At 37.5% G+C, this 17,938-nt stretch overlaps 1 protein-coding gene across 1 annotated transcript in view; it reads right to left on the bottom strand.

Annotated features, from left to right (window-relative positions):
* Positions 1-643: 643 nt before the first annotated feature.
* Positions 644-17,938, bottom strand: part of TG (thyroglobulin) — a 154,730-nt gene continuing 137,435 nt past the window's right edge. Inside the window, exons 46-48 of the mRNA XM_042786183.1 lie at positions 6,793-6,933; positions 5,856-6,046; positions 644-940 (exon numbers count right to left, since the gene is read on the bottom strand). Coding sequence (XP_042642117.1) covers positions 825-940; positions 5,856-6,046; positions 6,793-6,933 — 448 coding nt within the window. The 3' untranslated portion in view covers positions 644-824. The remainder of the gene's footprint in view (positions 941-5,855; positions 6,047-6,792; positions 6,934-17,938) is intronic.

A 17,938-nucleotide genomic window follows, 5' to 3' on the forward strand; every position in this document is an offset into this window, starting at 1 on the left:
GTTGCCAAATGATCCCAGCAATGAATTAACAACCTAACCCAAACTACCTTCAGAGCTATTAACAATATCCTACAATGCACTTTTCTTTACTCTCCCAAAACAATTCTGTATCTTGCCTTCTCCTTACAAAAAATAGATGTTCCAAGGACTATGTATTCTAAGCTTTAATTAACATATGTTTTGCATTATCTCTACTGTGTGGTGTGCCTTACCCAAATGGTCTTATACATATTTTCACAGGTGATCATAAGCTAAATATAACATGTGCTTGACTTCAAGTAAATACACTCAATGCATACTCCTGATTCCCCTCTTACACTGCTCTTCCTGGATCCAACCCCTTCCCATTCTGAGGCTTTTTAGTTTTCTCCATAGTGCCAAACCAGGCTCTCAGTCCTATTGGCAGCTTCTGATAGGATGAGTACTAAAAAAAGAATAAGTCAGATACAACATCTAGCAAATTCGAACCTCACCATCTGAGGGATTTGTCAGAGTTTCAATGAACATCCTTTTCTGGCTAGTGGTACTACAATGTGTTGGCATCTGGGTAGTTGCAAGAAATAAAGTCCAAGTACTCTTGTTTTGTTTTTGCAGGTTTTATTGATACTTCATTTTTCAAATTACAGTTTCTTTTGACCTAAAATAATAGCTGTAGGGCTCATTTTGTGCCATATTCAACAACTTTCTTGAAAAACTACTTTCTTGAAAGATCTACTTCACTTGTTCATAAAATTAACTAAAGGAAGAAATTTGTTCATCTGGTATGACACAGCTGCATGGATGTACAATTGTGTGACAAACCCACCCAACAACACTGTGATGCTCTATTTGCTGTAAGCCACCTTATCTCCTAGTGGCTGGCTATCCCAGGATGTAAGTCCTTCAGTGGGAGCTTCACTAGGGCTGTTTTCTGCAGATAGTTCTCCATTATTTGCACTTTCTGAAAAGACAATAAAATTAAGATTAAAATAAATGGCATATATTTGATGCAGCAAGCTAGAAGGTATACACTTTGTCGATGACAATTAAGAACACTTTTATGCAACTATAAATACTCAGGAAGCCTTTTTTCTTGGTTTGCAGTACATTTGCAAAATGCTTAAGGGTAATGTCAGATCACCTAATGGTAATTAAGTATCATGCTTCCAGCATGCTTTAAATAACAGCCACTGGAATGCATAATAATTTGCACTCCACTTGTGTAAGACTTGTTCTTTTTTTGATGCTTACCTACCAGGTAGGAAATGTGGGGAACATTATTTTTCTGTCTGTCTGGAATACATAAATCCCAAGCACCCACTCCAACAGATCTCTTTTATCTTCTACAATTTTAGCCTTCTACCCTACTTCACTAGTGCACTTGACTCAACAACACAAACTGTGTCAAGAAAGCAGACTGACGGTGTTTATTTAATGTATCCTAGCCAGAGTGCTCTCATTGCTGCACAGATGTCCCTCACACTAAAGGAATCTGTTTTCTAGTGGAGATTTCCAAAAAGAAGGTGTGAATAGAATGGGTAAAAGATGAATGTTGACCACAACATTCCTGATTCAGTCTTGATTCAAATCTGAACTATGAACACTGTTGCTTTATTTGGACTCTTGTGTGGCTACACATGCTGTCTTAGAGCTAATGGAGAAGGCTTCTGTTTTTCTAGCTGTTGAATTTTCTACAGGTGGGGTCCAGTCTGGCTGAATCGTACACATAAACCATGCTTAAATGTCTAATTTTAAGCACATGAGTTAGTCAGACAAGATTTCAATGTGGAGCCCCTAAAGGTATCTCCTTCTCCCCAGTTTCAATGCTGCTTACTGAAGCACTTATTTTAGGAGGACTGGTTCTGTTTAGATAGCAGTTAGATGAGTAAGAGATGTAGAATGGACCCAAGTCTACCTGTTTGGGATGTAGTGAGAGGCCCCTTATAAAGGGACTCACTGTTAGGCAGTGCAGTCCACCACGCTATGCAAGGGGAATTTTAGCATTCAGACATACTGTCTGAACATACATAAACATTCTGGAGCTCTTGTTTTTAACTGAACTTCCACAGCTTTTTTCCACAATGGCCACTCTTCTTATTTCGCATTTTGATGTTTCCCATGGAAACCATCATGATTCAGAATATAAAGCATGTCTTTGAAATACAACCATAGGAACTCCATTTACTAGATCCAAAATTTTTCAAGCACCATCACTTTCATAATTCCCCAGGTAAACTGCACCCCAAACTTTACAAACTAGTTTCAAACAAAATTTCTATAGATACAGAACAACTGCAATGAAACGGGTTCAAACTTTACTCCATAATTTGTAAAGGCACTACCATTAAATACCGTGAAGAATCATTGCAGTTATGGCATGACTTTTTTTAATTATATTCAATTATGACAACATACATTTAAATTATGTACCAGAAACAAATGATATATTCCATCAATAAATATTGCAGTCTGATCACAAAATGAAACACCTACTTCAACCTGGGCAATATTTTTACTAAATGGAAAGAAAATTACAGGTAGCAGTGAAGCTGGATATATACAAAACAGCTTCTAGATCCAGCAGTGAATAACCTAAAAGACACGTAACTTCAGCTGTACAAGATATTCTAAATGAGAGCCTTTATTCCAGAAACTGAAATTTATGAGTTTAAGAGTAACTTAGTTTTCTGTTGGACTGAGACCTAAGGTCTAAGTCCAGATTTGAGTCCTTAGTTATCCTTAATTTGACAGTTCTAAGTCAAGACATTTCACATGTCAGTAAACACAGGATCAAGAAAAAAAAATGAAAAGCCAGTTGCAGTTAGATTTTATGATCACTGATTTGTTCAGTTCTTCTCCGTTTTACTGAAAAATGTTGGGTTTTTAATCACTATTTATTTATTTATTGGCTTATAGATCACAGATGATATATGAAGCTGGAAGGATATTGATTTGAAGGAAGAGGTGAGATGGACAAAATGAGATTCATCACAGTTGGTTGAGATTGCATCAGAATAGACCCTCTACCCTCTTTGCACTTGGATGTGAAAACTGGATTGTTTCATTAGCAGTGCTTCTTTCTGCCACACTTGTAAACTCCATCTACTTGGCATGAGGCCATGAATTTCAACCACAACAACTGAGACTTAGCAGTCAGAATGAACAGTGTATCATACAATCCAAAAACACTATCATGAAAATTTGTAATTATTGAAAGGTAGGAAACTTATTTTTTTTCCACTAAGTATGTGTTAGATTGGATTACTCAGTAGCTGACTAATAGTTCACCTTCAGGATGGAGTGCAAGATACATCATCCAAAAATGGTTTGCATCATTGCTCTCTCAAATCTAGCATCCAACATCATGTCAAAATCCCATATGACAGCCTGGCAGCACTCCAGGAACAGAGTCTGGAGCAGCCAGGTATCAACAGGGGTGCTTCTGCTTCTGCTCTGAAGGGAAGTACAGCAAGCTACCTCTGGTGCAGGGAGGAACACCAACCAAACAGCAACGTGATGCTTAGAGACTTAAAAAAAAAAAAAAAAAAAAAATTCAGTTATCTTGATTGAACACTTTCTACAGTCTCACTTGTCCACTCCTGCAAAATGTAATTTTTGTGAGCAATGCAAGTGATGAGCTTGTACTGATGGACTGACACTTCTTTGGTATGAAATTCAACACAACCTGTTCTCAAAAAGAAATAAAGGGTGTTCAGCCATCAACATCTGAAGTTCATACAGTCCTTCTAGCTGAACTGATGAATATTACATATCTTTTTTTCACAAGGAGGTGGTCTCAGATTGTTATCAAGAGACTCACAGCACAAGTGTCTGTAAGTCACTATCCCGTGCTGAGGTCTGGAGCAGAAATGGGTTTGATGTGATGCCTATTTAAGTAGAAGTTGTAGGACAAGTTTAAGTATTCCAGGCTGAGATAAGACTAGAGATGACTACTGAAGCAATGTGACAAACCAATGTTCCTATGAAATGGAATTTAGTAGAAGTCAAATGTGTAGCTGCATTACCATGGTGCCGAGGCCAAGCAAATACTAGCCTGAAGAGCAGGCAGGGTGTACTCACTTCTTCTTGAAGAATAACATGTTGACATGTACTTTTTAAACCTTCTCCTTGACAATCTGTACTCCAAAAATCTCACACTGTGTGGCTTATTTTCAAAAATTTGACTCATCTTTGTGAATTCTTTCCATGTGTTTTTCTCTCCCTCTCTCAATTTTTATGTTTAACATTCAAGTATTTGGTTTTGGCCACTGATGAGGGCAGGATATTGAGCTAGGCAGACCATTGGACTGGCCCATACACGAATGTTGTTGTGTTCTTATGCCAGTTTGGATGGTTTTAAATGTTCTCTATCTCAAAACCAATCTGTCCTGGTAGATATTTCTCCACCTTTTTGGTGATTTTCTGTAAGTGCTGGGAATAGCCTCTGTCCGTGGTGCTCAGTGAAAAGTTGTTCTGCCAGAGCTGTGACTTCAACTTAGTCTGACATTACAGTCATAATGCTGTGAGTTGAAGTCATAAAAGATTGAGAAGCTATAGCCAGGACTGTTTAAACATCAGAATCAATCTTTGCAAATTAGGAATATCTTGACCATCAGAAAGCCATTGGAGATGTCAAAATAACCCCTCTGAGCTGGAAGGACTTTAAGGGATACCAGGAAACTGATGAAAAGGCTTACATCAAAATCTTGAGTCCACTTTTGAAGGACAACTATGAGTAATGATTCAGGCTGCGTCTTGAACACAGGCACTGATGCTTTGTGTTTGTTTCAGAATCACCAAGTCGATGGTTCTGACACATTATAGTTTTGTATCACTCAGACAACAGCCACAGTCCATTTGAGGTGGTCTGTCAGGCATAGATAGCCTGAGTAGCTTGGTGTATGGGAGAGTACATTTTGTTCCCAGAATAGTAAAGCGGAAAGGGCCTGTATCATGTTCACTGTGAAGATGAATCCTTAGGACATAAAAACCACTTGTAAGCTTGTAGGCCTCCAAGAATAATTCAAAACGTCTCCACCTGCCAAAAAGGGATGGTTTTATTTGCTTTTCTTGAGGCTATCCAAATTTATTTACAAGATACAGAGACGTGAAGGAGAATTTATTTACCAGAACAAATTGAGTGTCCAGGACAGAGCAGGAGATTGAAATCTCATCAGAGTTGATTTTCCTGTCCTAAGCAGTAAGAAAAAAAAAGAAGGAATCTCACAGCTGCATGGAAATTTGTAGAGACAAAGGAGAAATTCAAGGGGCATATAAAAGGGGCATAACCAGCATATCTATTAAAGAAAAAAAAAAAAAAACAAAAACAAACCAAACCCCCCAAAAAACCCCAAACCAAACCAAAAACAAACCAGAAACTTATCTAGTGTGAAGTCAAAGCATGAAGGATACATAGTGAGATATATCTAAAACCTCAGTTAAAAATTTACAGTGAATAGAACTGATTGTGCTCCTAAGTCATCTGAATCAACATTCTTATGTTATGTGCTTCCAGTAGACAGAAGAGGTCCATATACCTAGTGTTCCAGTTTAGTTAAAGTCTGGATTATGACTGCAAATAGAAAGGAAACTATTAGAACATCTCCATCATATCTTCTATCATCACTGCAGGAAGATACTCTAGCTCTAACTCCAGGACAATGAAACATTATTGCATACTATCTGCTGTATAAGAAACGTGTTTAGTGCTGCATCCTTTCAGTCTCAGGAGACTCTTAACTATATACCCTGGAAAATGCAAGATGTTTAATCTATGAAAAGTATTTTTATACACTGACATAACAGGACTACAGTCAGAGAAAAACATTAAGCACAGAATTTAGGTTTTATTTAATGACAGGAAACACTCTGCTCACCTGTGGATCCTTTCAGTCTTCTGATATAATCAGACCAAAAGGAACAATCTGCTTTTTTCAATCCTTTAAGAGTCGGCAAGGAAACAGTGAACTCCTTGTAGTTATCGCCATCATCACTTGGCAGATACATAGGCCAGGTGGGCATCACCCCTGACATTCTTCTCGAGAAACTATGAGGGTAGTTTGGATTTCTAACGGAACGGGAGAAATGATCATTAGAAAACAATGACATGAATCAGCTATGTCAAGGAAATGTGTACGCAGTCCCTCTGACCATCAGGGTTCAAATTCAGTCCAGATTGGTGAATCATTCATGGTGCCTCACCTGACAGTAACTTGTTAGTCTGGTTTACCTCCTAAGGAACAGGTACAGAGAACCTGTACAGACACAGGTTTATGAACACCCTCAACTGCCCTTGGTCCCAAAGCAATCTAAGGTACTTTAAAAAGCATGTAAAGTCACAGTTCCCACACTAGCTTTCCAGAGATACTTCTCATTCTCAAGCATGGCCACAGCACCCTAAAGCTGAGGGTTATTCACAGAGTAGTTGGTAAAGGGTGTAATGTGTCTTCCTGTGTTTTCCTCTTTTTTTCTGGGAATAAGGGAACTCTTTGCCAAGGCACTTCAGAATTGGGGTCCAAGAACTAAACTGAAAACAGCACCAAGGCCTCTGTAGCACCCATATATTTAAGTAGAATTTGCAGTTGCTGTATAGAGATGAATTTCCTATTCCTTCTATCTAAACATCATACTACAAATCTTTAGTATCTTGACAACTTGGCCATGACTTTCCAACAGTGTTGGCCAAAGCCCCCTCTGTAGGTTTAGAAATTGCTAGAGGAAGTGAAGGTTACTTGAGTGAGGGATCTAGACTACATTCCTTCTACTACTTGTCCCTTCCCCATTCATAGCAACTCTTAAACATCACATACTTACCCAGAGTTTACAAAATTGGAGATATACTGCATAATTTGCAAGGAAAGGCTCTTTTCTTCCAGAGTAAATTGTTCTTCATACTTTGGGTAGAATGGCAGACCAAATGCATACTGAACATCCAGCAAGAGCTCCTGACCTGAACTAAGAAAATGTTTATATAAATATAATTAAAGCCATAATTTATTCATTTCAGGGAGAAAGGAAGCTAATTTAATTCCAAGAATAAAGCAAATTTTTAAATAATTAATGTCCATTAATTAGAGTGTGGTGAGCTTAGGACTCCTTCAAATCGAAACATAAAAGAAGAGCAAGGAATAACAAGGAGAATTTGCCATGAAGTTAATGTAGGGGTTTTAATATTTGTTACAAGAGGAAATTGTGGAAAAAAGAAGGGCACATTTTCTAAATTAACTGGGCATATAAGAGAAAATGATAGAGGGAGAAAGCTACTTGGCTATTCCTTAAATGCCTCAAGTTTTGTACAGATTTTCACTAAAATTATATTCAAAAAGTGGAAACAAGTGGTGACATGGAATCTGGCAGCCATGATGGAAGGTTAATTATGGTTTATTTCACAGACTTAGAATGAAATCCTGGCCCTTCTTAACAGCAACTGGAGGTTTTCCATTTACTTCATTGGGGCCAGGATTCTGCCCCAAATCTTTGGATAGAGAAAGATGTAATAGGAGATGTTTATGAAGATTTCTGCTAGACATAGTTTTAATCTAATTTCTCTGCTGGCTTGGTGGTTTTGGTTCATACAGTCTGTTCTCCCCAAGTTTTATATGGCAGTCAAAATAAAACAGCTTGAGATAATCACCTAGATCAAATTTAAGAAAGAACAATTGCTGTTTAGTTCCATGTAATAATTAACACATATAATAAGGAATATTTCAACAATTCAGAGGCAAGACTGGCCAGGCAAGACAACAACACTTGTAGGACCTAGTAGCAAAGGTTACGCAACTCAACATCTTCAAGTCCTGCAGAAAAACTGTAGCCAACTTCTACTAATAAAATTATAACTAAACTATGCTCAACACATAACTTTGAACCACAGCTCAGGAGACATTTATGATATGGTCCAATTGCATTTTCTGTATCCAACATTTAGACAAAGCTCTTATTGAATTGGTTAAATGCTGCATCAGGGGACCTGGAAGAAGGAACAGATGTCTGAGAGGCAAGAATAAACAAATCCCAGATCCACACAGCAAGATTTCATCTGCAGTGGCTGCAGAGGTTGTTGTCAAAAGGTGGCACAACTGAAACTATTTTATCTTTGGACATGAAATGTGGCAGTATTGATATGACCCTGATATTGCCTCTAATGGAACAAGGCTTCTAGTTCAAACCATTATGGGCAGGTGGAGTGAGAGCAAGATGACTCCTTTACATTTTATGAGTGGTGGCACCAAAGCCTCTATTTTGAAAAACAAACACACAACCGTCTAAATGAAATACATCTTTGGTTGTATTTTCCTTAGTCTTATCATAATACCTCAGTAATACTTTGCATCTGGAAAGTGAATTATTTACAGATTATTCACCAAAAAAATGTAGAACTGAAACAAGATTAAAGCATATTTTTCTTCCCCAAATGTTTATAGAAGGATTAGGCAAGATCATAGTTTAATAATTTTGCTTCAAAAATAATTTGCTTGGCTCAGTATATTACAGCAATGTTTAGTGTCACTATTGGAGCAAACGTACTATATACTCAAAGGAGATATTTTATTTTCAATAAAGAGCCACTTTCAAATAGAATAGAGGACATGAAATTAGTTATGATGCAATGAAGGGACAAATGTACCCATTTGGGGAAGGCATAGCAGAGGTGAATTTAGCTCTAAACATAAAACTAGTGAGCTGGGACTGAGAGTTCCCACCCAAATTAGTCTGTTTTCTCAGCCCTCATGATTCTAGAGATGAAATCTATTAAGGTCATAGCCCAGAATAAAATCCAGCAAACTCCTAAACAGAAAACTTATTTGGATTAAAATAATTTGTATAACTGTAAAGGGTTTGAAACAGAGACGAAGTGGTACAAAGCTACAATTTCATGGAGTGCTTTCAATATTTCTGGTTGATGGTACCATACCCTGGCCAGTGAGTATCAGTGGTAAGAGGATGAGAAAGACAACATAAGGTTAAGAGGGGAGAGAGTCAGACACATACTTGTACAGAACAACAGTAAAGACATCTGTGAAACATCTAGATGGCAGCTAGATAGAAAATATCAGGGGAACTTTTCTGTCTCTTCCCTCAAACTCTGATCATCATCCTTTCTTGTGAGAGGGAAGTGCAAAATGGCCAGAAATACCCAAACAAGGATTTTAGAGTCTTGTAGGAGCTCTGAGTATACTCAGAGTGGCACCAAGTAGTGACACTGTTTTCACTGGAGGAAAAGTGGAGTGAGAGAAAGAGAGGAGTGACAGGTAAGGATGTTTAGCTTTACTGTTGTACAGTGCTAGCTCTGCAGTGAGGTTTTTATTCCCTGAGCCACTCCAAACTGCACTCCTGATACCCGAGGGTGCCCTATAGGTGACTCAACAGCATCAACCCTAAACAGGGAAATGCAGAGCCCAGCAACTGGTGAACCTCAGAGGACAGTTTGGTAAAGGGGCATACTGCAGATACAATGATAAAAGGGCTTTTTAAAGTGTTTTTAAAGAAGATAAACTAATAGTAACTAACTTCCCCTACAGAAGTCCCTTTTTAAGGAACAGATCTGTTATTTTAATAACAGTGATAAATGTAGTTACATGTGAGGATGAAATGTTGGCTTTGGGGACTTCATGGGACTAGTAGTTCATGCAAAAGTATCACTTCAGATCTTCTGTGTATACCTTTTATTTTTAAGGTGTCAACATTTTTAGAAACAGATTCACAGATCTTCTTATGTGACTGTATGATAGACTGATGAATTGAGCCGTGGAGAAGCTAGGAGCCAGACCCTACTACTTTGTTCACACTACAGTGAGCTCCCCTTGGAAAATTATTACTTCGCTTCAGAAAGAGGCACTAATGGAATTCAGTTATCCAGTTTACAGAAAAACAGGTGGTAAAGTCAGAAACTTTGTGAAATTCATAGCCAACAATTTAACAGCAGACCCTGAAATATCACTTGCTGGGAATTTTCATTATACAGTGCCAACCCATTTAACTTGTGAAAGTATTGGTTCTCAGCAAATTTTCCTTAGGCCTGAGGTGGAGTTTCCATTTAAATGTTTCTAAGTAAGAAAGAGAGACAGGGATTTCTTAGCCATCAGATACTCCCCTGCTCTCTCTGTAGAAATGTGTCTGCTTTTGCATACAAAGAACAGCTTCAACAGGGAAAAGTAAAAGATGAGAAGGTCAGAATTTAGAACAAAAATACCCAGGTTACAGTTCATTTGGTTCAAATTCTTGTTCCAAATCAAATACAGCATAGATATAAATCCAAATTTCCAACAGTTAAATATCTTAACCACAAGATTTTGGAAGAGTACAAAAAAGCCAAAACTCAGCTAGAACAACAACAACAAAAAAATACAGCCCAGAAATCCTCAAAAATTTTGTTTGCAAAATAGAATTGTCGTTACTGGCTATCCATAATCATGACATTCAGAACAAAAGAGTATGATCGGGCAGACCACCATGCTGTTCTACATTAGGACTGACTAGACAACTTCGAGCTGGGGCTCCAGAGACCTCACCCTGTGATCCTTTGTAAATTAGGACATATATCTCATTTTGAACTTTGTCCTCGTTCTAGACCTGGCTAATTATTTCATACTGGGAACTCATTTTGATGATTAATAACTGATTATAACCTAATATTTCTCTTTTTATTTTTTTTTCTTTCATTTAAAAATAGTCTTTACTATCCTAATGTAACAATTTAAACCAATCTCAAAGCCTTTTGAGTCACAGTTTCTATTCTTAGTTGACTTAATGTAGTTTTTGATTCTTCTTTAAAACTGCACGCACAGATGTGTGTGTGTGAAATCACAATGTAAATTGACTCAAAATTCAAATGACGTCCTATACAATACCAAAATATCAAACTTCCCACTGCTATCCAATCATTTAAAGTTTAAAATAACAAGATAAACAACTCTAGCTAGACCTCATCCAGAGTTACTAGTAAATTACTCAGGATGAAAAAACAAGTTGAAGAATCAGTTTGTCATTGGTGCACATACCAAGAAGATATTTATTTATCAATCTTTGTAGCTCTATTGACCAATAATGACAGATATTTTAGTCCTATAAAGCACACATAACTATTAACAGAATACTTTTCTAGTATATATGGTGTAGAACAATAAATTAATGTGTGGTCATGAGTTTCCTTTTATTTTTGTGCTTTAAATTTTTTTACTGATAACTAAGAACCTGACACAACATTTTAAATGTGGGAGGAATTTAATTGATATTTTCACTCAAGAATTCATTCTATCTTTATTCATAGAAACAATTTTATCCAATTATTTTCATACTTGTTTTTATACAATTTTATATACTCAATCTACTGCCCATTTTATGACACAACTGTTCTTTTTTCACAAGGGATACTGTTTTGGTTTTAGTTTTATGTTTTTTTTAATGAGTTATAACTTTGGAACAAACGTAGTCTAGCAGCCACATTTCTCAATCCCAAGCCTGAAAAACCCTGTATTGGGTGTGCAAGGGAAGGTCTGTTCCTGAAGGACTCCACCCAATGGGAGGGACTGCTGGAGCAGTTGATGAAGAGCTGTAGCCCATGGGAAGGACTCATATTGAAGAAGTTTGTGGAGAACTGTCTCCCATGGAAGGACCCCACCCTGGAGCAAGGGAAGAGTGTGAGAAAGAAGGAACAGCAGACATAATGAAAGATGAACTGACTGCAATCCCCATTCTCTGTTCCCCTGCACTGCTGGCAGGGAGGAAGTAGAGAAATCAGGAGCAAAGTTAAGCCCAGGAAGAAGGGAGGGTTTGGGGGAAGATGTTTGAAGATTTAGTTTTGATTTCTCATTATCCTACTCTGATTTGACTGGTAATAAATTAAAATAATTTTTCGTCAAGTCAAGTCTGTTTTGCCCATGATGGTAATAGGTGAGTGATCTCCCTGTCCTTATCTTGACCCACGAGCCTTTCATTATAATTTCTTTCCCCTGTCCATCTGAGAAGATGAGTGATAAAGCGGCTTTGGTGGGCATGAGTGATAGAGCGGCTTTGGTGGGCACCTGGTATCCAGCCAGGGTCAACGCACCATACCCTCAAACAATCTTCAGTCTCCCTCAGCTTTGACTGGAGATGTTGGCCAAAATTTCCATTACCCTATGTAAGATGAAGCCAGGCTACATAGCCCAGTAAGCTAGGCCTAGCAAAAACCTAAGCATATAATTTCAGAGGCTTACGATCCCAGTCCCATCATGTCAGGGACAGTAGCATCTTTATTAATAAATTGTCTACTGGGCAACTACCTCCTTCTTCAGTGCCTGCACAAATCTTTCAGTTCAGCTAGAGCATTGCAACCCAGTCTCTTCAGGAGATGAAATAGGGAAATCTGTTCATTTTGTTTCAGGTACAATGACTGTCAAAGAAATGTAGAAGAAATAATTTACTTAAACTCATGTTAGTCACTAAACAGCAGATATTGGTAAACTGTGACATATTTGTGAGATAAGAGAACCATTAATCCTTTAAATGTAAACTTTTATGAGCCTAACTTCTCATTCCAACAATTCTGCAAGAGGGTTTGTGTTAAAGATGGGATTATGGTTTTGAGTTCCTAGCCTCATATTCAAGACCCTGTCCAGTATCCCATTGTCAAGGATAGACCTATCATTAGGAACTAGGAAAACAAACCAAAATGTGTATCCACTGTCACTTGGCTTTTGTGATAACAGGTCGTTTACATGGTGATTGGGGTGAACAACATGGGTGAAACCCAGACTCATAGAGTTGGTGATAAATCTCTTGCTGATTTGAGTTGAGATACGATTCCTTAACAACCATATCCCTGTAGAATAAGATATGATTCATATATAAAATGCCACTGCCTGCATGATCTTGTCATCCCACTCTCCATTTTTTTTTTCAATAAATTAATTTAAAAATTACTTTTGCAATAAATGTTGGCAGTATTAAATGTGGCTGGTTGCATACATCTACACTCTCTTCATAATAATGCTAGCAGCTTTGCAGAGTGGGATCAAGTACCCTAAATTGTTAACAGGAACCATCTCATCAAAGTCTTGGGATGGGAGCAGCCTACCAACACTGCACTTTGCCTTGATGGAAATGTTCATTTTGATGATAAGCAAAATTAATTTTAAAAAAATTACATTTAACCACACATCTTAGAAAAGGAAATAACACGTGACTTCAGAGAATAAAAATAATCAAAGGATAGATGGATATTTATAGAAATTTAATGAGCCAATGTAATGCCTGGTTTGACCTCTGAAGTTCTAGGTATGCATTTGGCTCATTGTGCCTCCTCACATTACAAAGTCCTGCCAAACAAATGGTGGAAAGCATGTGAAAAACAGATGAACATTTTTCTTTCTTTCTTCTTTTCAGGAAAATCAGGACATATGGAAAAAGATTAATTCCTACAGGATTAAACTGCCAAGTTTATCCACCTTTGTACCAAAAATCCCTTATAGATACATGTGACTTGCAAAAGTATCCTGGACTTTGCTGTGTCTTTTCCACTTGGATTACTCCCAATACACTCAGTGTTCTACTTTGCATTATAGCTGTGCCAACAGAATAAAATAAAATTGAAGTAGCAGATAATAATTTCAAGAACCTAAAAGCTCACATTAGTTGAAAAAAAAATCATAGATCTTAATGCAGGAAGGAAGCACTTTTATCATCTTGTCAGAAATCCTAAATAACAGAGATTACAGAATTCTGACAGGGAATTACTGTATAAGAAACCTAGTAATAGGCATGTTGACACTCGAGTGTATCTTTGCCAGACAGAAATTCATGCATTTGTTGAGTATGCCTACTCTTGAGCTGAATGAATGGATGAGTTTCCTTAAAAAGACAGTGTGCCCATCCAAAGACCTCAAAGCACCAAGGAAGGTTTCTCTGGATATATGGACTTTGGGTTTGTCTTCTAGATTACATTTTGTGGGAACAGCCTGTCCCAGTACAGCACATGCAGTTGCAAAAATTGCTCTGTATTTTTCTGAGTCTTTTAGTTGAATTTTAGTTCACTTAAAGCTGGTTTCTGATTTTTCTGAGCTTGCTACTTTGCCTTTGCATATTTATGGCTGATTTCCAAAATCTGAAAAATCTACTGAATGAAAAAGGTCCCTAAACCATTCCGTGGGAAGTAAAACCAAATTGTCTAGACCTCAAGCCTTTAGCAACACAGAAACTGTCTAAAGACTTGAGAATGGTGTGATGTGGTTGAAGCAGTGGGAGAATGTTTTCATATCTGCAGCCGGCATAATGCAATGGATGTGGCCAAAGGGATGAGAGGCAATTCCAACAAGAAGAGCAAAATAACAGCTTTTAGGAGATGATTGGGAGTACAGCTTTATGGAGAAAAATGACAAGCTGTTGTTGTAGTGAGCATACGTAGCTACCTAAGGTGATTGTGGTACCTGCCCAGATGTAAAGGCAATGTGCATCTTGTTGCTCTTATTACCACCTCACCGGTGCCTCATCTACCCTCTGTGTGTAGATGAGTTTCTTTGAAGCCCAGAGACCTAACTTTCTGTTTGCCTCCACAGTACCCAGTTCACACTGTGACCCCCCAACCTATGGGGTGTTGGTACTCATGGACTAACAGTCAGGAGAGCCTCTAGTGGACAACAAGTGGTGGACAGATTAAAGGACAGGAATATGATTATTACAAAATAAAAAAAAAAAAAAATAAAAATCCCCTTTAATTAAAGGGATATTAAGAAGAGCTAGAATTAGCATAGAACTTATAATAAATAGGAAATGAAAATACTTCACATAGTTGAATGGGTTCATACACAAGCTTTTTTTTGTTGGTTTTTTTCGGTCAGGAGTTCTTGCCTTCATTTAAAGGAATCATAAAAATTGTCACCGAATTCCAGCCAACTATGTAAGCATTGGCACGGAGCAGTCTTTTGACAACTCACACCAATGTACATAAGAGCGCATAGTCAGGAGGTAAAGTCAGTCCCAACTAAAATGACTCAAAAGAGAAAGCAGTTATTAATCTTGGATGAAATATGTCCAGTGCACAACAGCTAACAAAAGCTTTTGTGACAATTATTATGGTAATGTTAATGACTGTAAGATAAAGCTTCATTAAGTCTCAGTTCAGACCCCCTCAATGACAATAATGAAGCTTTGCTATCCTGCTGCAGCTGATGATCTGGCCTCCTCAGTGAATAGAACACTGATTTTTATCCACCATCTTTAAGACAGCACATTTGGCACCACAGTGTGACTTGGAAACTATGCTGGCATGGCAAGCAGTACTACTTCATATAATATGCAAAAATCAACCAGAAACCTCTTGAAGGGTTAACGAGGCAAATCTTTGTACAGTTAATGATATTATCCTTGTCAAAACATACTTCTCCCATCACATATTTCTTTACTGTAACTAAAGTTATACCCCATTCCCCTCGATTAAGCCTAGGCAATGCTGAGCAGTCACATTCCTCCTGCATTGTTTAGAATAAATGTTTACTCCAAGGCCTAAGTGTTCTCAAAAAGAGTGAGAAAATGGCATCTGGGTTATGTATACATTTTTACCACAGATCATTAATGTGGGAGTTGGCTATGCATCCTGTTCCTTATTCAAATGGGAACTGAAGACTAAAGCAGACACAGTGTCATGCCAAGCTCAAGAGAATGATACCACGTAGAAGGAGATATTAGTTTGCTCTCTGCAAGATCCATTCATCTGTATAAAAACTGTCAGTTCATGGTTTTATGTGATTTTTCCATATATGCCATAGACATTGGTTTAGAGTAGGCTTTTTAATGCTACCCCTGTATCTATGCATGCTCAAGTGTATGTATGTGTATACATTTTAGAAACATCCAATTGTGAGACAAACTTTTGCAAATTGACTTGCACTGCTAAAAATTCCTCTGTGTTTAATAACTTTTTGACTACTTTGAATCTTTGCAGTTGGGTCTGTCTTTACTGGCTAACTTCTCCCTCCCTCTTGTTTATCTTGCTGTGAGTTATTAAGGGACTGCTCCATGTGAAACAAGAGGAAATACCAGTACTTTTTCATCACTGAATTTTAACTCTCTGTTCTGTTATACATTTTGTGAGACACACATAAAACAGGAGAGGTGACAGAGTAGAAACTGGAGAACGTGTTTCTATACTGTACCTTATCTTAATTAGTGAATGGCTATTTCTGCAGCCAGAATATTTTATCTAAGAGTAAATAGTCTGCCAGTACTCTTTCCAATACTCCTGTGAGGTAGCTATTAGTAGTTATTATAAATAATTATATAATCATTAGCTTTATGATATAGATAACAAACACAAAGAGGCAAAGGTCCATATCCTATGTAAACTGAGATCTTAGGTAGAATTTAGACACCAAAGACCAAAAAAATCACTTTATCTCTTTTGTTACCCTATGGACATAATACTATAGAAGTTTCCAATTTTACAAGTGAAGGTCTGTATTTCAGCACACACAGATGTGACTCAATATCAAACAGGTTGAGAAATAATTTTTTTGTCAAATGCCTATGAGTGATTGGGAATATCTGATGAGCTGTTTCTCCAACTACAATGCACCAAGGAGGATCTGATCCAGTATGTGTACTCACAGAATATCCCATACATGCCAACTATGTGCAAAAAATACTGTTAACTATTACATCAATTAGCACAAATAAACGCCTGTAAAAGGGTTATTCTAGTCAGGAATTTAATATCTAGAGTGTTTTCAGGATCCCAGATTCAATTCTCATTTCTGCTGAGCAAATTCAAATCCAAACATCCTTCCTTCCACCCTACAATGTAGGTTACTTGGCAGAGTATTTGCTTCTGTTCCTCCTCCTAAAAAGGATCACAATTTTCAAAGAGGAACATGAGAACTGTCAGGACTCATTACTCCAGTAATTAGGGAAGTCCCTTGGGAGTTCATAACATGAATGCCAGATCTTTCCCCAAGATTAGTTTATATTTTCTACTTGAAGGCTCTTTCATGTACATCATTGGTTTTAATCTGGTAGGACAAACCGCCAATAATTTTCCCAAACACTGTGTTTTGTTGGTTTCAGATTACTGATGGTTTCTCAGTTCTCAGCAGTTAAGGCCACTCTCCCATGCAAAGCTCCTACCCTCGACAGCATCACATCATTGGCATGTGGTGAGACTGCTGGAGAGCCTGCAATGCACATATACTGTACGGGTGGAGGGGAATGTTGTAGGGAGGGTGAGGGAGAGAGGTCACATGCCAAAACTGTGATGAAGAATAAGGAAAGATTCATTTAGGAATGAATGACAACAAAGTTTAAACAAAAAACTCGCAGTGTATTCAGCAGAGGACCTAGTGTGGGGTTCCTTGGGAAATCAAGGATATCACTTCATAAATAGTCACGTCGCAGTGTCAAATGAGATCCTTCGGTACACAGATGAGCTGAATTCTGCAATTTCTATTTAAGTACTTGCCTTTGTAACCTAAACAACATTTATTTTAATGGTACTTAGGCATAAATAAAGATGAAAGGAATAAGAATGTAAATGCAGAATACCAATTTGAGCCCATTTCACCTTGCAAGTGGCTTAGCCTAAGGCATTTGAGCCTCTGCCTCAAGTTCCCACAAGTTTAAGACAACATACTAGCTTTGTTCTTTTAAAGAGAGTTATGAAAAAGCAAACTAATAAGTTTTCCACTAAAATTTAAAGTAATTAGCTTAGAAGACCACTGACAACAAAAATATTATTAAAATGTGCAACTAAGTGCTATGTAAACTACTACTGCACTGGAGAGTGTGAGGAGAGCTAAATAACTCAAGCACAGAGAAATCTTAAATAGGGAAAGATAGAAGATGAAATTCTCATCAATTCAAAATCATTACCTCAAAGACAGTGAGTCTAAGTTTTATAAGTACTATTTCATCTACTTTCAAATAAGATCTTATCGTAGATGACTGGGTCACTGTCATTCTCTAAAGCAAGAGAAAACTTGCTAATTTGAGA

Source organism: Tyto alba, unplaced genomic scaffold (genome assembly GCF_018691265.1).
Source record: "Tyto alba isolate M040663 unplaced genomic scaffold, T.alba_DEE_v4.0 Super-Scaffold_9, whole genome shotgun sequence".
Taxonomy (NCBI): domain Eukaryota; kingdom Metazoa; phylum Chordata; class Aves; order Strigiformes; family Tytonidae; genus Tyto; species Tyto alba.